This window comes from Ursus arctos, unplaced genomic scaffold, assembly GCF_023065955.2.
Source record: "Ursus arctos isolate Adak ecotype North America unplaced genomic scaffold, UrsArc2.0 scaffold_21, whole genome shotgun sequence".
NCBI lineage: Eukaryota > Metazoa > Chordata > Mammalia > Carnivora > Ursidae > Ursus > Ursus arctos.
In genome coordinates, this window is record NW_026622886.1 from 2,082,659 (window position 1) to 2,103,759 (window position 21,101).

The window sequence follows — 21,101 nt, forward strand, 5'->3', positions numbered from 1 at the left end:
AAGAAAGGGAAGAGACACGGATGGTGAGAGTCTAATAAGGACGGTGGGGGAGTGAATATAAGTGAGGAACATATGTACCACAGGACAGATCTTATTCACCTAGAATTGTTTTGAGCTGTATCTGGCACATAGTGGATGCTCAGTGAATACTTGTTGAATGGATAAGTGGTCAGATAGACGGAATTTATAATGAATGTACAGATAAATCATTCTTCCAAACAAGCCTGAAATCTAGGGAGGGGAGAGAAGGTTGTAGGTAAGTGTCCTAATTAGCGTCTTTTTTTCTCATGAAAGGATAAGAGGAGAGACTCTGGATATTATATTCATTTTGCTCTTAGGTTCAAATTCTGGCTTTGCCATCTGCTAGATCTGTGACCTTAGGCAAGTTACTTATCTTCGCAGTGCCTCAGTTTCTTTATCTGAACAATGGGAACAACAGTAGTAACTACCTCATGGGGTCACTGCAGGGTTTCTCAGCCTGAGCACTATTGATACTGGGGTTGTGTTGTCTGGGGCTGTCCTGTGTGTTGTCGGGTATTGAGCCTGCCAGATGCCGGTAGCCACCCTCCAGCTGTAGCAAGCAGAAATGTCTCCAGATATTGCCGTGTGTGCCCTTGGGGGCAAAATTGCCCTGAGTTAAGAATCACTGGGTTTTTGTGAGGGTTAAAGGAGTTGATATGTGTGAAACAGAACGGTCACCAGCACATGTACTGTTGTTAACTTTAGCATAGTGGCTTCTAGGGAACAGTGTTTCTCCTAGCAGCAGCTGAGGGCAGTTTCATCTCCCATTTGATTAGGTAAATAAGAGAAACTTAAAAATAAAGCACAGTTGCTGATGGAGTGTGAAAAAATATTTTGTCTATTCCCAATAAGATTTATATCTGCACAGTGCCACTTTCTGTGGATGGAATGCCTTCTGATGTATCTCAATCGGAAGTCTGTTTAAAGGTAGAGGAACATTAGTAGTAGTTTTTTCTATACTAACTGAGATTTGGGGACACGTTTCTGTTCCTAAGATGAGAGTGTGCTTCTCTTGGGTACACGGTAGGTTTCAAGAAGGTGCTGATGGGGGCCGACATCTATTCTAGTCAGAACTCACCAGCCATGATAAGCATGATCAGTATTTATTGTATTTGGCCATTAAAGATTTGAAGTAATAGTGTACTCAACAGTGTTTCATGGTTATATTTTATAAAGTAAGTTTTCGTTTGTATCACTTGTACTTGCTGGTAGCTAGTGCAGTGCATTAGCTGTTTGCTAATGGTGCTTACTGCTGTGGGAGCTCTGAAGGTGGTGATAGATGGGGGGTCATTAATTTTAGAGACATGGTATAAAAAATCAGCTGTCAGATGCAGCAATCAGAATGAGATAATTGGATGAATTCTTTAAAGTTATGATTCATCACTCCCCATTTAGGGGATTATTATTATTTTTAAAATTTACTTAAGTATACCTCAGTCTGCATGTAAATATAATTTTACATAGATGCATAAATCTGAAAATTTGCATCCTTATTTTTTAAGTGCAGACTTTTTTGCTTAGCATTCCCTCTCCTTCTTCATCATTCCCCCCACCCTGGTGAGTCTTTACCCCCCAGACCATATAACCAACCAAGTGTATATCCTTCCATATTTTATCTGCACACACATAATCCTATTACAGATCCATATGCACATACACACAGTGTTTTTTTCTTTTCTGCTTTTGACTTGTTTTTAAATGAAATTGCATGCTTTTTCTTTTAACCTTTTGTTATTCTCACTGAACAATACTTAATGGCATCCTGCATCATCTGACATAGCTCAAATTAGTTGTTTTTAATGACTGTATTATTAGTTATGGATATTATATTCATTTTGCTGCTTTCCTTTTTTGCCACGATGAAAAACGCTGCAATAAACATCTTTTTTTACATATGTATATAGTTCTGTGGTGCATATTCTTAGGCATGGAACTGATGAGTTAGGGAGAATATGTGTTTTCAAGTTCATTAGATGCCGTAGCCAAATTGCTTTTTAAAAGATTATGACACTTCACATTTCCACCAGCCATGTTTGAGAGTAACATTTTCCCCACCTCTCTGCTAGATACAGGTGTTATAAACTCTTTTCAATTTTTGACTGGTCTAATGGGTGGGAAGTGATAGCTCATTGTTAACTTTAATCTTTCTCCAATCAGGACCTTAATTAGGATTCTTAACAAGTTTGCTGAATAAGCCATATGAAAGCCCAGCCTCTTTGGACGCTGTAGCCGGATTGTAAGGGATCAGGGGACAGATGCAGTAGTTTGTTAACAGTGAAAAGCTGGCATTCAGATTTTAAGGCATCTATTAATATGAAAATGTTCCATAAAACTGAGTTTTGCTGGGAAATATGTCTTTGCATCTGTGCAAAACCTTCTTCCCCAGATCTTTGGCAAGTTACCATGTAGCAGAGATCACTTTCTGGGGAAGTTTATCACAGTGGTAAGCAGATCACATTCAAGAAGGGATTATGTTTTATGTACCATATTTAACCAGAGAATTGATGACACAGTGCACTTTAATGTAGTACCGTTCATATTATGAATAATTTTCTTAGCCTTATAATTAGTCATAATTTTAACAGTATGATAACTACCCCATATTGACTAGCCCCCCCCTTGTAGTTAGTACTTTAAATAGTTATCTCATTTAACAGCAATCCTTCAGATTAAGTAAAATTTAACTTTGAGAGAAACTGGAACCTAGTGATAAGTGCTGAAGGTAGGGGTCACACCTTTGACTTCAAAGCACCTGCCTATTAATACCATACAGTCTCTGGATTAGATACAGTATGGACGAGCTTGGATAAGACTCATGTGTAATTTTTAAGCTTTATTTTAACATAAATAATAGACCACCACCATCTAGGCATTATCATTACCCAGGGACTAGTTTGAGTATGATCTTTTTCCACTTCCCTTTCCCTAGAATCTGACAACAAAATAATAATACTATATGTTTGATAATTGGTGAGCACTGGTTGAAAGATAGTGGACTGGAAGCTGTGGGTACTTGATAGTGTTTATTGAGTATCCATTGGGTAGAGCCCTGTGGTAGGTAGAGCCCTATTTTGTGGCAAAATAAAATAAGAAAGAAGATACTAATCCTTTTCTTCAAAGAGCTTAACACTCAGTTGGAGATAGCTGTAGTCATGCTACAAAATAAGAGAAGATTTTATGCTGAAAGTATAGCAGGTGGAGTGACCAGAATTTTTTGAGGTTAATTAGGGAAAGTTTCTTGGAAAAGGTAAGTTTTGAGCCAGGGTTTTAAGATGATGGACATGAACAGGTGGCAGATCTGTGTTTCTTAAAGATAGTATACTGAGAGTCAATTCCAAGTTGGAATGTTTCACAATTTTAAAAAGAGTGGAGTGTCCCTTATCACACATCTTGCACTTCTAAATTGAAGATTCTGTTTGACCAGATTCTTTTCTAGGCTTTTCCTTAAAGTGACTGCTTTGCTATGCTTCCCCTTGTCATTTTGATTGCTTAAATTTGTGGGGATGAAGTTTAAATACAAGATCTGGGTTCAGAAAATAATTTTTGGTTCTGTTACTTTTCATAAAAATATAAGGGTTAAAGATAATTTTAATTGGGGTGCCTGGGTGGCACAGCGGTTGGGCGTCTGCCTTCGGCTCAGGGCGTGATCCCCGGCGTTGTGGGATCGGGCCCCACATCAGGCTCCTCCGCTATGGGCCTGCTTCTTCCTCTCCCACTCCCCCTGCTTGTGTTCCCTCTCTCGCTGGCTGTCTCTATCTCTGTCGAATAAATAAATAAAATCTTAAAAAAAAAAAAAAGATAATTTTAATTGTTCCTCACCATTCACCTAGTTTTATTAATCAGAAAAGTTACTGTTTCCTAACGGAAAAGCTGATGTATTGATGTGTTCAGAACCATGGCCTGAATTCTGAGTAGATGCAGCATTTATCTTGAGATTATCTGAGAATTTGAGACCTAAGAAATTTGGCAAATCTAAGTTAACTTTTTAAAATTGCAAAGCAAATGGTGGTCACTTTTTTAATTTTTAAAATCAATTTTCAGTTATAAAACAATATATTTGTTTTCTTAAAATAATGAACTTTTACAAAGAAGTTTCATTATCCCCAGTCCAAATTTGAGTAGTTCACCATTTCCATTTAAAACTATGAAATTCACTGAATCTTTACAATGGGCCTGTGCAGTCTTAGGTAGTTATTTTTCTTAAAGTGTCCTGGGAAATTGGTACCTTCTTTGTAGTACAGTCTTGATCAAAAAAATTTGCGGGAGTGGGGGGCACCTGGGTGGCTCAGTCAGTTGAGCATCTGATGCTTTTTTTTTTTTTTTAAAGATTCACTTATATATTTGAGAAAGAGAGTGTGAGTGGGGGATGGGGAGGGGCAGAGGGAGAGGGAGAGAGGGAATCTGAAGCAGACTTCTGCTGAATGTGGAGCCCGACACGGGGCTTGATCCCAGGACCCTGAGATCATGACCTAAGCTGAAACCAAGAGTCAGACACTTAACCAACTGAACCACCCAGGTGCCCTGAGCATCCAGCTCTTGATGGCAGCTCAAGTCTTGATCTCAGGGTTGTGAGTTCAAGCCCTGCATTGGGCTCCACACTGGGCATAGAGCCTACTTTAAAAGAAAAAAAAATGTTGTTGCTGTTGAATAGTATCAGAGTCTCAAGTTAAGATGTGTGATGAAGGACACCACTCTTTTTAAAATTATGAAGCATTCCAAAGGAACCGACTCTCTGAGTACAGAACATTTAGGGAGCTCAATAAACTCATTATCTTAAAGGGCCAAAACTTTCCAGATTGCAGACACTGTGTAGGTAAGTGACTCTCCTGTTTGCACTGTTTTCAGTTTGGAGCTTCTGTGTATAATGTGAACTAGAGCATTGATACCTGTGAAGCAAAATGTGTAACCCTTGTGAACAAGTGACTGCTGGGCAACCTGATTTCTAGGGAGAATATCTGGATTGGCAGAAAAATCAGCATGCAGTACTCTTGCTTCAGAGGAGATGAGTGAGAGGGGATCGCTTTATGCTAGAGGAGTTCTAGCAGCTTTCAACTTTGAAAGATGTGAGGAATCAGAGACCATGTAGTAATGAGAAAGAACCAGCAGAAATGTAGCTTGACACCATCTGATAGTTTTGCCCCGCAAACTGTGCGCTTCTAATTTTTTTGCCAGTTCATTATGTGGAGAGCTTGTTTGGCGCCACCTGGATCACTGAAAAAGAGCAAACAGTAGTATGTTCTGGGCCTGTCACAAGCGGTTATGGGGAAGCCCTGATGAACAGATTTCCTCATTAGCTCAGCTTTCTTGCACCTAAAAGGAAGAACCTGTCTTTGTGTTTTCTTTAGGCTCTTCTTGCCAGTGCACAGTGCTGGAGACCTTTAAGCAGAGTGGAGCAGAGCAGGGATGCTTGGGTGGTTCAGAAGCGTCTCTAGCTGCCAGCTTCCCTTGTGGACTGATGACAGGAGGGAGAGTGAAGGGGAGTTGCAGGATGTCCTCTGTAGGATTAGGTAGGCAGAAAGATCCCGGGGTTCCCTGGTAGCATGAGGATTCTCTGCAGAGACTAATCTTTATAAAGGAGATTGTACAGTAATGAGAGAGAGATATAAAAGGATGGTGTTCTTTTGCTTATAGGCATAGACTCTACTTACATATAAAAAATTGTAGACTTGAAAAATTGTACTTGCAAATCCTGTCCAGGTTCTCCTCTGCTTCTTAAATTCTTCTGTTTGGACTGAAGTGTCACTGCTTGGTTTCATTGCAAAAGAAACTTTATGGGGGGAAGTTTAAATAGGATCATTTTGGCTCTTAAGCTCTAACGTCACAAAGACATTTTCTTTTTGTGTGGCATGTCCTGCTTTTAAAATTTTAAAATGACCACTCTAGTTCTTGAAGTCATTTGTAAGAAATAAACATTTTTAAAAGGTGGCTAAAGTATTTTTGAGTATGTGCGATTATAGGGAGGCAGCAGTTGAGAAACATTAATTGCTGTGCCTCTTTTTTCCGGAAAGACGTGATTACTAAAAGGTGCAGCCAGTTAGAAAGCTCTCCTTCCATGTTGGTTTTTCTGTCTCAGAAGGTCTGCTTGCAGTAAACCGTTGGTCTGCCTTGTGCTTGGGCACCTCTGCTCCACAGTTGTGTTCAGACTGCTTATCAGTACTCTGCGTTGTCTCAGTTCTTCAAATGACTCAGTGTTAGTCAGAGTCAGAATGAGGAATCCCAGAAGAGATTGTGACTGACTCCCTATTTTGGGTGCTGGTTTTTATTTAATTTCCTGGGTCATGTAATATAGGCAGATATTAACAGTTTGAGAAATCCTTCAGGAATGTTAGTTCCAAGCATGACATCTTTATGAGAAAACAGTTGTGAATTCACTAAAATGTAAATTCAGTAATGTTAAATAGACCTTTATACCTTACTCCCCCTGTTTTCTACCCTGTAAGTGTATTTGTGTCTATATAGTGGGAGATCTCGGGCTGTCCCAAGATGGAAAATTAAAATTAGTAAAAGGAGCCATTTCTGGAACATTTTTTGGGTGGCTGACATACTGATTATTGCTTGTTTCATTAAATTCATTCTAAACCGTACTAATTTGGTAATGTTATTCCCATTTTCAGGTGAGATGAAAGCTCAGTGAGGTTAAGTGACCTACCCAAAGCCAGACTGGTGGTAGGTGGTAAGAGCAAGAATTTATACAAAGATCTTTCGATTTCCAAGTCAGAGTTCTCAGCCACTATGTCACATTGCTTCTGTCCTGCTTCTGAGAGGTAGAAGAACTCAGTAGGTCCTGGACAGAAGAAAAAGTGAATCTGGTTCTCTTGCTTTCTGTGTCTCCCAGCACCTAGCATATGTATAACACACAATAACTATTTACTGAATAAACGAGGTGTACAATTAACCATAGAATATGGAAGTGAACTGACTTTTTGTTTGTAAAATTTTTATAAGTATGTGCTGTATTTCTAAGTATAGTAAAGTACATCTTAGACTAATATTTACCAGGTTTCTTTGTTGCATATATAGACATTTGAATAAGAATAAACCATTTATAGTCCCATATAATTTCTGGAAATTATCAACAGTCTGAGTACCCGTTTCCCTCTTCCTGACCAACATCCCTCTGCTGGGGTTGGCCTTCTTTGTTTCCATACTGCTGTCAGAATGCCCTCTCTCTGTTTCTTTTCTCTCTATCCTCTGTTCCCCAAGAAGTTATTTTCACACCTTTTGCTTTTATATGCTCCTCTCCCATTGGTTGCAGGTCCCTTCCCCATCTTCAGTTTGACTTCTTTTTTCCTTTTAAACCATCCAGGTCTCAGGTCAGGTGTCTTCTCTGACTCCTCCCAACCCAGCTAGGTCTTCTTTTTGAGTTCCCATCAGAGCACTTATCGTGCTGACAGACTGTATGATTGGGTACCAGTTTGTCTCTGTTTACGAGCCTATTGTAAGCTCCATGAGGGCAAGGGCTTGGGTGTTTCATCTGTCTGTATCACAGCCTGACACGTGGCAGACAGACGGTAAATATGGAAAGAAAAATGAAACAAAATAAAAGCTTGCCCAGTCCCATCATAAATCTTAGAGAACCATTCCATTTTAGGGATGGAGGACACCCTATCTGCTCTAGCCCCTCCTTTTTAGAGACGAAGGTGATACCTTGAGGTCATACAACCAAATAATTAGCAGCACAGCTGAAAAACAGAACTCCTGAGTCCCAGCCCAGTGTTCTTTCTTTTGTTTTGGGGGAAAAAAATTTTTTTTTGAGGAAAAAATATTTTTTTAATTTATTACAAAGGCAATAGTTGTTTAATGTAGAATATTTGGGAGATATAGACAACAGAAGGGAGAAAAAGAGAAAATACAATCAGCCTGTTCCCACCACCCAGATGGTAACCATCCTTCCAATCACTTCTGTGCACAGTGACGTGTTTATGTGTGCATTACATGATTGGGTGATGACAACAGCTTGCACTTACTGAACGCTTGCAGGATAGGCACGGTTCTAAGTGCTTTACATGTGTTGACTCATTTATTACAGCAACACTACGAGGTAAATACTATCATCCCCACTTTACAGATGAGGAAATGGAGACACAGGCATGTAAAGGATCTCAGGTCACTCAGCTGGTAAGTGGTAGAGCCAAGATTTAAACCCTGGCTATCTAGCTCCAGATCCTGTATTCTTAGCTATTATTTCATTCTGCCTCTGTGCATATTATTTCATAATCTGCTTTCTTTTAAAAATTGAGATCAGTTTATAGGCAGTAATAGTCATCCCTTTTACAGGTACAGTTCAGTGAGTTTTGATAAAAAGCAAACCACCACCATAATCAAGATACATAGAATGTTTCCATCAAGAAGTTCCATCGTGCCTCTTGTAAGACAGTCTTCTCCCCCATTCCCCAGCCCTGGTAACCACTGATTTTATTTCTGTCCTTATAGTTTTGTCTTTTCCTGAATTTCATATAAATGCAGTCTTTCAGTATCGTAGCCTTTTGCATTTGGCTTCTTTCGCTTAGCATAATGCTTTTGAGGTTCGTGCATGTTGTTGTCTATAGTTGTAGTTCATGTGTTTTATTCATTGTGTAGTGTTCAGTCGTATGGATGTACCACCATTTTTTATTCCATTCACAAGTTGAAGGACATTTCAGTTGTTTCTAGTTTTGGGCAATTAAAATAAAGCTGCTGTGAATATTCATGTACAGCTCCTTATGTGGACATATGTTTTCATTTCCCTTTGTTTCAGTACTCAGGGATGGGATTACTGAGTTGTGTGGTAATCCAAGTTTAAGTTTATAAGAGACTTCCAAACTATTTTCCCAAATCATCATTTTGTATTTTCCCAGTAATGTCTGAGAGTTTCAGTTGCTCCTCATCCTCACCAGCACATTCTTTATTGCTAGTATTTGTATTCTGACATTGGACAAGTTACTATCTTCACATGGTCTTTCAGGGGAAAAGGTGTTGCTTAACTTAATTAAGGATTTCTGATATATTTTTTTCTTTTTCATTTTTCTTTCTCTTTCCTTTCCATGTTACAAATATTTATTGAATATCTTACAGCGCAACGGGATGGATGAGTATGAGCAACTCTTACCTCAGGGCTGCTTGGTTGGCCCTGTGAGTGGGGTCCATGGCAGATGATGGTGACACAGTTGATTCTTGTACTTCACCTGTTTTCCTACTAGAACAAATTGCTCCACTAGAGGTTTTTGCTTCCATGCCTCTACATTTTATGCCTTGCTCAGCTTTCAAGTGCTGGGGACCCTTGTGGGGAGAAGGATATGGTGGCACATCTGGCTCTAGCTGTGCTGCCAGCCTTATGGAAACACGTTAGGGGAAAATGCCAGTGAGTGTCATGATGGCAGCTGTTTCCATAATTAGCTGCGTAGGTTTTTCAATTTAGTCTGTTGGTGTAACTGCCCCAATTTTCTACCCAGTGGTTTGAATGATGGGACTATGATGTCTAAGGAGTAGAATCAAATGGTGAGGTAAGTTGAGGTCAATAAGAGTATGAATCTCAAATTTTTGGTGGGCTGCTACTGTTGCAGTATATTGTCTCTGACACTAGCTAGCATCTTAAGAGGCTTTTATTTTCTTTATAAATGAAAAAGTCAAATATGTACTGAGCTGTATCTTTTTTTTTAGAGACTTTGTCACCAAAATATCTGCAAATTGCTAAAAAGTGTCTGTTCACTCATTTATTAATACATTGAGCACATTTGCCAATTAACCATTACGTTTGTCTTACCCCTTCTTGTTGCTGTGATGTGGCTTATTTCAAAGTAAATTCTTCCTGATTTTTTCCCTTGGTACTGCCCTTCCTCCCAATTTGGTATCTTTCATCTTCAAACATTTTAAAAACAAATGTCAAGTGAAATAAAATAGTACGGTGTTATAGGTCCTCGTTCCACTTTGGTGCAGACTTTGCACAGGAAGGGAGGGAGGCAGAGGAGAGAAGAGGGAACCTGGTCATGTGATACTGCTTGTCTGGCAGAAGCCTTTTGGTTCTGAGCAGAGAAACCAACTGTTTACTATTTTGGGTGAATGAGGTTGGTTGGTTGCTACGAGCATTTTCTCTAAGGGAACCCTCTTCTCTTCCAGCTCTACACATTGAAATCATCCCAGTCCTGCTTTTTGGCATTTGGGTAGAGGAGGGAGGTGTCTGTGTCCAGGCCCAGTGCTGACAGGAAGAAATGTTTTCCAGGAGACTTACTGATTCTGACCTTCTGCTGTCACTGCTTTTAATGCCCCACTCCCTAAGTAAACTTGGGATCTAGCTGTTCTTACAACCCTTAGCACTGCAGAATTGAAGTACCCACTTTAACCTAAAGAGCAATGCTAATCAGATTTTCAGCAAATAGTAAATGGCCTCTTTAAGGAGTGAGGTAAGGAAGACAGGTTTATTGCAACACTGGCCCTTGGAGCCTCACATCTCCCCCAGCATGCTGGAGGAGGCCAGGATTCATCAACCCACCTGCAGGATTCTGCCACTTTCATGGATTGTCCTGGAGCCGGGAAAGGACAGCTACTCAGCAGTGTGCCTGGCCCCTTATCACAGTTTTCGGGAAGGTTGGCATATTTATCCTGTTGGGATTTGCATGCTTTTGTTTCCTCCTTAATTTACTGCAGGCTTTTTATCTCCTCCCTATTCCTCTGTAGCCGTCCAAGCTTTGACTTTGGGTGGTTTACTCTCCCAGGGTTTTTATTAAAGCTTGTTGAGCCCTCAGCAGGTAGACAACTGAGCACGGTACCATAGGGTGTACTTCATGACCTGATGGGGACAGTGTTTAGGATGTTTTTCTTGCTCCCTTCCTTCCACCCTTGCAGAGCTCATGTACTGAACCTAAATTATGGAAGAAGGAAGAAAAAACTTTATAAGGTGGGATTCTTCCCCTTTATGTGGGTCAAATGTAGTGTTTTATCAATAAAACATACTCTGGCCCCATAGGTTCTATACAAATAGGGAGCTAGTGATGATGACAGTTTCTTCTCTGTGTTAAATACTGAAAGTGTATAGATAACCTCTGAGATCTCATAACACTAAGATATCATAATTTAAAATAAAATAATACTTAGAAGGCTTTTTACTTATACTGCATGTTAGGTTGGGTTAGGGTGAACAGTTTGGGCTGGCCTTACCAATCTTTTTAGTAATTGTAGAGTTACATTAGAATTACATCCACATGTATGAAAGATAGCAGGAAACTCTTTATATTAGGTTAACACCCATGAAGGGTTTTTCCTTTGTGAACATCCCTCTTTTGTATTTTGAAACTGCTGGAAAAATATTCTTTGGGAGTAGAATGGACACATTTGAGTTCTGCAGAAAGTTCAGTAATTCTTTCAGAAGAACTCTAAGTTATGAAAAAAGGGGGGAATAGGGACTTCATTCAAATTCTAGCAGATAGAATGGAAACGAGTTGTCAACATTTTCTGTCTCCTACCTTGGAAAACTTTCTGTTGTCCATTAGCAGAATTTATACACAATCTCCACTATTGATTATGTAACTGCTACTTTTCTAAAAAACAGACATTTCTTTTGAATTCTTAAGATCTCTTTGGGACTTTACTAACATTTAACAGGATGATTTCAGCTTGTGGCATCAATAGTGAATGAATCCACTGATGAGGAGATGAGTGATTATCAGTGCCCAGTTTGCAAAGAGAATAGTTTAAAAAACAGATTGAGAGGCGGTTGGGTTTTTTTGTTTGTTTGTTTTTAATATCTAGAAGTGTTATAGACTAGTGTCAAACACCACAGTAACATTTCAGAGAAGATTATTTGAAAGGCAGAGAGACAGTATGGTTTAGGACCTAAAGCTTTGGGCTGCTACTGTTGCCTTTTTGTAACCAGAGGATTATAGTGTTTCAGATTCCCAGTGTGAACATTAAGAATATCTTTGTTTCAAATGTGGCAGTGTATAGGAAATAAAGATGCAGACTTGTCATAAGTAGGATCAGAATGGTAACTTTAGACAACTAGCCAAAGCAATTGACTATATGTTTTTCTGATTTTAGACTGTACTTTGGAACTTTGTGTCTAGAATTCTTTGTCTGTTGGATCTTGAGAGGACTCATATTATGTTTTCTGCCAGTACACATTGTTTTTTTTTTATTTAATGATTGTCATATTATAAGCTGCACAGAAGAAATAGATTGTGTATTAGATATTGAAAGTATAAAGGATGTCCAGTATTACTCCTTTCAGGCTGAAGCAGGTGTTTGAGGAATAAAGATAGTTCTTCCTTCAAATACTCAAAAACTACCCAGTGGAAGTGACTCTTCTCAGTCTTGTGTTTTATTATTATAGATTAATGTCTGATGATAATCTTTTTCTTCTTTCATAGTTTTCTTAGCTCTGTGTTTTCTTTTTCCTAAGTTAAAAAAAAATCTAAAAAGCTGGCACACATTTTTAAAGAGAATTGTTTAGGACTCTAAGAGGCCATGTGTGATACCTTTCCTGTTGTCTTAGTTGACAGTTGGAAATGCCTACGAGGACAGGGACCACAGTTTTATTTACCCCTTATGGCATTAGGACCTGTGGTTTTCTTTATTAAGACTTTGGCAAGGATCAGAACTGCATTTTTTAGATGAAGCCTTGAAAGATTGATGTCTTGTGTTTTAATACACCTTTCTCGTACAGCGGTACTGCATCTCACTGTCCAGTACGATAGCTACTAGCCATATGTGGCTGTTGAGACTTGAAATGTGGCTGGAGTGACTAAGAAACTGAATTTTTAATTTTACTTAATTTTAACTAAATTTGAAGAGCGTATGTGGCAAGTGGTTACCATATTGGATAACATAGTTTCAGACCCTTCACAGTCTGACCTTCGCCAGCCTTCCAGCTCCCTTCTGCTCTGTTTCACAAATTTAGTTCTCCATCTAAATTGTAACATATTTCTTAGGTTCTTAACCTTATAGTATTTCCTACCTCTAGGTCTTGGCTCCTATCTAGTTTTTGGGTTTTGCTCATATTTAGTGTATGAAGTCTTCCAGAGATGGTTTATATGCTGCTGCTCCTACAAAGCTTGCCTGATCCTTTTTGTACTCTAGGGATTTATTCTCTGCAAGCACTTACAACACTGTCCTTGATTACAGTGATTTGTTTTGCATTTCTTATCTTCTCTACTATATTTATAAATTCCTGGAGGGGCTTATATAGTTTTTATGGTTGTATGTGTGTGATTGGCATAACCATTTCTCTCCCCCCCCCTTTAAAGTGCTTATTAGTGAAGTGTGTTTATACACAGTAGGCGGTTAATAATGGGTTAGCTGAGTTAGTCTGCTGAGGGTATTATGCTTCCTGGCACTAGAGGGCAGTATCATGCCCATAAGCAAAAATGTGTTCATCCTAAATGGCAGATAAATTTTGAGCACTCTGTCCTAATTCAGTTTTATTCAGTATCTCATATTAATAATTCTAGCCTTCGGAAGAAACCCGTTTTTTTTTTTTTTTTTAAGATTTTATTTATTTGAGAGAGAGTGCAAGCACGAGCAGGGGGGAGGGGCAGAGGGAGAGGCTGACTCCCTGCCAGGCTAGAAGCCGGATGTGGGGCTCGATCCCAGGACCCTGAGATCATGATCCCAGCTGAAGGCAAAGGCTTAACCGAATGAACCCTCAGATCTTTTAATTGTCAATGATATTAATAAATAACCTTTCCCTACAATTGTCTTCAATTAAATTCAGAATATGACACTGGTCCAGGAGATTGGTAAGATTCTTACTGGGAAGAAACTTGGTACATCTGAGAAACACTGGCCAAGGCATTAGGTGTCAGAGATCAATTCCTTGAGGGCCGAAAGCCTTTTTGTGGTAGGCAGCTAGTGTTCCAGCCCTGAACTGATAGTCAAGAACCTGAAGTTCTTGGTTTGATCTTGCCAATATGAGTTTGGCTAAATTGCTCTAAGCTTGGCAAACCAGTTTCTTTCGTTGTATCATGGGTATAATGTCTGCCATCCTAACTCATAGAGTCAAGTAAGATCATATGTGTGAAAGTAGCTTTGTAAAGTATTATATATTATTTTTAGTAGCTCTTTTTATTATATTTATTATTTTTCTTCTCAGTTCCTACTGTTTACCTAGTACCAAGGCCTATACATAGTAAGTGATTGATTATAAATATTTATGACATCTTTTTTTTATATTTTCTGTAAAGAATGTACTCTGTTAAAGGTTGATGAGAGATAGATTAGTACAATTGCTCCCACCTAGGCTGCACACACTGAGAAGTGATTATAGTCACAGTAGTTTGGTTGACACATATCCTGTCCTTTGGTGTCATGCAGCCTTAAAATGAACTGTACGTGAGATATATCTATATGTGTGTATAAACTAAATATGTATATAAACTCTTTTTTAGTTTCCTCGACTGGGTTTATAGATCTCCTACCTTCTTAATATTAACTTAAAATATTCAGAATAAGCCAATTATTGTGTTTTCTTTGAAAGCCATGTTCAAATACAGTTATTTAGCCAAAACTGGTGTAGTTTGGAAATATGCATGAGTATATTTTGCTGCAGGTTTGTGAGCTAGGAAAGAAGCCATTCTAGAAGAGGGTAGTGTAGTGGTTGCTTTTGCTGAAAACAACCATCAGCATGGAGCCTTCTCTAGTAAATCATTAGATGCATCAAATAAAATGTTTAGCTGAAGCTCATGCAATCCCACAGTTACCAAACACTCTTGCCAAAGAGAGTTGCAGTTGTAATATCTGCAATCGAATCATTTCCTGTTCGGGCTTGCAGGTGGGAAACTGTCTGAAACTGCAGTCCTGTGAGATTAGTTATGCAGGAGGGGCCTTGGTGGGATAGGCCTTGATATTAAATGACAACCTGGAAAGTGTGAGGATGGAGAGGATACCCCAGGATCCCACAACTAATCAGACTAAGGCGTAGAGATCAGAATATTCAAGCCCACTGCATGGAGTGATCTGAATAAAGCTCCCGTAGGGCATTCAGATATGTGCTGAGCACACTCGGGCAGCGGGCCAGGCAGATGGCACATTCCTGTACTGACCTTCGGAGGCCTGGCAGATTACAAAGCTAGCATTGGAGGCGTGGTTGTGCTCTGACACGAATAGCCCCGACAGCCTGCATTTCATCTAGCATTTGGTCCTCCCCAGTTGAAGGGATGCCTTGGGACTGGGTAGGTCCCCGAGTCCATTTAGGGACTGGCCTGTATTTCCGTACCCTTTCCCCTCTTGGAGTTGATTTTTGTTGTCGGCACAACCCCAGAAGTGACTCACATCCTCTAAGACTCACATTCCTCCAGACTGGGGATGACCCAGGGTTAGCCTTTGAGATGCCACGACTCCCCTACCTTCCCACCCCCACCTGTCTTCATTGACTCACAGTTTTATGTTTGACTACGCCTTCCATAGGAGACTAGGTGGGGGCTAGGCAAGATAAGCTGCAGTCACCTCTCCGTTCTTTGGCTTCAGTGCATCCCTTTGGCTGTGTAAAGGAAATTTGGGTATGATATACTTCTTAGGCTTCTCCTTATCCCCCCCCCCCTTTCCTGTTGCCCTTTTGATTTTTTTAATCTGATACTGAGCCTCTCCTCCCCCCACTCACACACCAATGGAGTCTCCTAAGCTATTTCTGTCGGTTTAATGATCCCCAGCTGTTGCTGTAGTTCTGGCTGTTTTCATGCTTTGATGAGGCAGAAGAGCCAGAGAAAGAGGGGTCTTGCTTGTGTATCGCACAGAGTGTCAGACAAATGTAATGCATTTTTTCAGAACAACTAGGGTGAGGCTTCTTAAAGAGGGATGTTAATACCAGGATGATTTGAAAATGCAGGAGGAGGGAAACTACAAGCTAGTCTCTGGGACATTTTAAAAATAAGCATTCTGCTGATAGGTGTGGCACCTTCTGCATCCCTCAAAATTATGCTAGAAAAATGTGGTATGTGGTAACTGGGTAATTGTTTGATTCCTCTGCATTCTACTTGCATTGTAGCTTTGGAGCTGGAATGTCCCCTCCACCCATGTGTGTGTTGAAGGAGTCAAGCATCTAAATGAAAAGGAGGATTTTGTGATAGGAAAATATATGGAAATCATTCCTGAAGTGGCCACAAAAGGCATTGATGGCAGTTCTGCGTTAACTTAATGTAGGTTTGTTTCGTAAAATTTTGTGCAAAACCTGTAGTAATGAAATGTTCCACTTGCAAATTTAACCACACAAACTTCAGGAAATACAAAGTTGCAGTTCTTCAAACAACATGAACTCCCTTACAGTTGCATATACATTTATTTCTGAGATATCTCGACTAAACCTGGGGAATGGGGAGTAGGAAAATGCTTCAGTAGTTCAATGGGCTGCTGTATTTTGATAGACTGGCTTTTCCTCTATGTGTTTGATCTTGAGAATTGTACCTCTTGCAACAATTTTAACTGATAGACTTAGAGCTTTCATATTTCATATGCTGCATGAAATTTAACTTTCCCTCTTTTCTGCCTTTCCATTGTCTACAGAAAAGAACAATTTTGCTGTAGCTTTTACCAAAATTAATTTTAAAATACTCCTTTAATTTTTTTGAGACAAATGGATAAAATTTTACATCACCTAGGGCTTAAGGGGAGAAACTGTTCTTTCTTCCCTTAAATATCCATAGAGAAATTTACACATAAATATTTTAAGAACTTCCAGATTTTGTATGTGTGTATTTTGGGCACATTTGTCCAAATTTCTCATTTCTAATCACTTCTCTGTTTTCTGATCCTTGCCCTAGAGAAAATTTGTTTTCATTTATTTATTTTTATTTATTTTTTTAAGATTTTATTTATTTATTTGACAGAGAGTCAGAGTGCACAAGCAGGGGGAGCAGCAGAGGGAGAGGGAGAAGCAGACTTCCCCACTGAGCAGGGAGCCCAATACGGGGATCTGTCCCAGGACCCTGGGATCATGACCTCAGCCGAAGGCAAATGCTTAACCAAGTATTGATCTTAGGTCAGGTCTTGATCTCAGAGTTGTGAGTTCAAGCCCTGCATTGGGCTCCACACTGGACATGCAGCCTCCTGAAAGAAAGAGAGAGAGAGAGAGAGAGAGAGAGAGAGAGAGAGAGAAAGAGAAAGAAAGAAAGAAAGAAAGAAAAAGAAAAGAAAAGAAAAAAAAATCAGGATTTACCTTTTTTTCCCTCAAAATGTCTGTTAAATGAGCTGTCATTAATTACTGCAAACACTGAAAGTTAATTTCAAAAATAGGCTTATCCTATTTAGCTTCTTCCTATCGGGAGAATTTGAAATACTTTGATAGAAAAAAACTAACTTTCTAAGTATTTACAGAATTTATATGGGGATACAGCCCTCCCTCATTATTTTAGTCCTGAGTATTCTACCATGCTATGTTTTTCAGGTCCACATTATTATTAAAGATCTAGAAAGAATAGTCTAATATAGTTTTAAGGGAAAGAATTTTTGTCACTTCTGGCTTGCTGTGGAATTACTACTGTGTTCCAGGTTTTGAATCTGTTCACCTGTCACCTACCCTCCACAAAGTTGGGTGCAAAATGTCAGCACCAGTAATACCCACAGAGAATAGCAAATGAGATTCAAGGCTGCCCACATTTCCTGGGTGAACGTGCAGAACTAATGCGGCAGGGAAAACACTGTTCCTGGTGCCTTTAACTTTGGAAGGGTTTGTTCAGATGGCCCTGCCAGTCTAAAGGAAGCACATTCCCAGTGTATCTCCACCCCATTCAGATGTTTGTTGCAAGTACGTGTTATGGTCAGATCTTGTGTGATGGAGTTAGTTGTTTGAGCATTGCCTTACGGATCCTCAGGAAAGAGACTGATGACATTGAAGTAGCTGCCAGTTTGAGATCTGCCTACTGCAGTTAAAGAAGGACCTTACTGCAAGGGGGAGATGAACAGCTACCCCAGATGAAATGGTGAGCCCCAGATTTTGAGGATATGGGAAAGTGTTTGATTTATTTACTTATTTATTTATACATAATTATTATTTTGTTGTTGTTATGATTCTGGCATTAAATGTGATATAGCAGAAAAAGCATAGGCTTTGATATCAGCCCAACCTGTGTTTGAACTCTGGCTCTACCTCTTACTAGCTGTACACACAGTTACTTAACCTCTTTGAACTGCTGTTTCTTCATCTATAAAATGGAGGTAAAGCATAACTCAAATAGCTGTTGAGATGAAATGAGTCACTGTAGTGGTACATCCCACAGAGTTCAACAGATTAGATTCCTCATCTCTTATATCTTAGTTTCCTTCTCAAGACAGGCCTCTTCTCACTCAGTGCCTTTGTGTGGGCTCTATTTCTGCTGCTTGGAACACTCTCCAGATCTTTTCATGGTTTATCATATTATGTAGGTTTCTGTATAAGAGTCATCTGTCTCCTTAGAAGGGCCTTCCCTGTGTACTCTGTGTAAAATTACCACCCCCAGTCACTCTCTGTTCTCTCATTCTGCTGTACTTTATGTCACGTAATGTACCATTAGAAATTATAAATAACTCCCACTAGAACATATGCTCTGTGAGGGCAAGGACCTCATCCGTCCATTTTACTGCTGTATCATCTGGAATGGTGCCTAGCATATAGTAGGTGCATAATAAATATCAGTTCAATGAATGAATGAATGAACTCAGAATCTCTGTAATACCAGGGAAAAACCCCTGGCAGAACGCAGGGGTGAAGTTGTACCAGGAAGCAGGTGCTCTCTGCTTTTCAGTGTGAATGTTTCTGCATTGAGAGCCAAATGGGAAGTAGGCCTGTGAAGTTCTCTTGTATCCTTCGCTTCCTGTCTCTGAGAGGAGCCCCTTTGAATGACCTTTACATGTGGCCACTGTTATCCTGTTAGGCTCTATTCCTTTTGGAATTTTAATAAGGAGGCTTTTAGATTCTAGAGTTCTGAAATGCCCTGTACTATTCACTGAAATCACCTGGATTTTCCCTGTTAGTAAGTAGATAGATCATTTTTTTCCAGCCACATCATGCAGAAAGTGCTGTTAATAGTGTCATTTTTAAACATGAGGAACTGGTCTGTTTTATGAAGGAAGAGAAACACAACATATAATAGTGGCTAAGGGGGGTGCCTGGGTGGCATAGCGGTTAAGCGTCTGCCTTCGGCTCAGGGCGTGATCCCTGCGTTATGAGATCGAGCCCCACATCAGGCTCCTCCGCTATGAGCCTGCTTCTTCCTCTCCCACTCCCCCTGCTTGTGTTCCCTCTCTCGCTGGCTGTCTCTGTCTCTGTCGAATAAATAAATAAAATCTTAAAAAAAAAATAGTGGCTAAGGGCTCTGGCTGTAGATGGAAATGGAGCTAGGTGACCTTAGGCAAGTTGCTTAATCTGTGTTATGCTCAATTTCCTCAGCTACAAAATAGTATAATAATAGCACCTTCCACATAGCTTTGTTTTAAGAATTGAATAAGATGGGGTGCCCAGGTGGCTCACTCAGTTAAGTGACCTTGAATTCGGCTCATGATCTCAGGGTTTTGAGATTGAGCTGCATGTCAGGCTCCGAGCTGGCCATAGAGCCTGCTTAAGATCCTCTCTTTCCCTCTCCTTCTGCTCCTCCCCCTCCCTCTCTTAAAAAAAAAAAAAAGAATTTAATAAGATGGCACCTGCATGTTTTCACTATTATTTCACAATAAGAGACCTTTTATTGTACATATTTCAGTGGCTCGAGTTAGATTTTCATAAGCTTATTCTTTGTAAATACATGTCAGGGTAGATGTATAAGTAACCCAGGTTTGCCAGCCCAGGAAGATACCTCATCTCTCTGCCTGAATCTCTGAGAGTATTCAGGTTAAATAGATAATATTTATCATTTTTTTGGTATGACTTCTGATATCTAAAGCAGATTATTTGAGAGATAATTTAACTCATGTTTATACAATATATACAGAGATAGAAATTTATAGGATTGTGAAAAGGTTGAATGATTGAGCATATTGATAAAACAGTCTGATTTGAAATCTCATAGGTGGTTTTTTGCATGTGTGATTTTATTTTTTTAAAGATTATTTGTTTATTTCAGAGAGAGAAAGCATAGGTGTGCAAGTTGGGGTGGGGGAAAGAGCAGAGGGAGAGGGGAAGCAGACTCCCTCCTGAGCGGGGAGCCCAAAGTGGGGCTCGATCTCAACCCTGAGATCATGACCTGAGCTGAAGTCAGACACTTAACCAACTGAGCCACTCAGGCGCTCCTCATATGTGTGATTTTAAATAGAATTAGCGATTTCTCTCTCTAGCATTACATTGTCGTTCATTGAATTTGTTTATGCCACAAATAATTTTATATTTTGAATTTATTAGAAGCCCCATTATCATCCTTAATTAATTAGTCATTTATAGGAATCTAATATCTGTCTATCCAGTAGATGGTAATATTTCCATTTGAAAAACCTGACCTTTAATATGTTTTAGTACTTGATGCATAAATCTTTCTGAAGGGAGAGTCAAATCCATGGGTTTTTTTAAAGAAGCTTTTTATTTCGGAATAATTTTAGACTTACAAAAAAGTCACAGATAGTATAGAGTGTTCCCATATACCCTTCACCCAGTTGCCCCTCATGTTAGCTTCTTACATAACTGTGGTACATTTGTCAAAATTAAGAGGTTAACATTGGTATACTACTAAGTAAATTCCAAACTTTATTTGGATTTCATATGCTTTCCCACTTTCTTTTTCTGTTCTAAGATCCAATCCAGGATACCACATTGCATATGATTTTTAGATGGTGAATCATTAAGATCCCAGAGAGAATTACCTTTACTTTTCTTACCTCCACTTCTTCCTTTTGTCTTAACTCTGGATCTGAACTTCTGCAGGTCCTTTTTTTCTCTGTCAACAGATGGTGACCTTTATGGGTCTTTTAACCACCATTTCTGTATTGACAGCTTAGAATTTCAGGAGCATGCTTTGAACACTCATCATATATTTAATTTATTAATGAATGAGTACTGATCCTTCTGCCTTTCTCTGGGTCTTGCCCTTTAGACATACCAGATTGAATAGAGTCTGGGAATAGAGGGTGCTTCTTCACTGTCAGAACTGCCTTCCAAAAGGAAACACTTTCCTACCCCTCCCCTCCCTGTTCCCCTTCCTTCCCCCCTCCCCCCCCTC

General features: G+C 39.5%; 1 protein-coding gene across 8 annotated transcripts in view; it reads left to right on the plus strand.

Annotated features, from left to right (window-relative positions):
- Positions 1-21,101, plus strand: part of MRTFA (myocardin related transcription factor A) — a 191,670-nt gene that overhangs the window by 122,644 nt on the left and 47,925 nt on the right. For 2 of the 8 annotated variants that reach the window (XM_044392352.3, XM_044392353.3), the window contains exon 1: positions 4,336-10,584. The exons of the other annotated variants lie outside the window; for them this stretch is intronic. In XM_044392352.3, coding sequence (XP_044248287.2) covers positions 10,380-10,584 — 205 coding nt within the window. In that variant the 5' untranslated portion in view covers positions 4,336-10,379. Of the gene's footprint in view, positions 1-4,335; positions 10,585-21,101 lie in introns of those variants that run through there. 8 annotated transcript variants of the gene reach the window in all.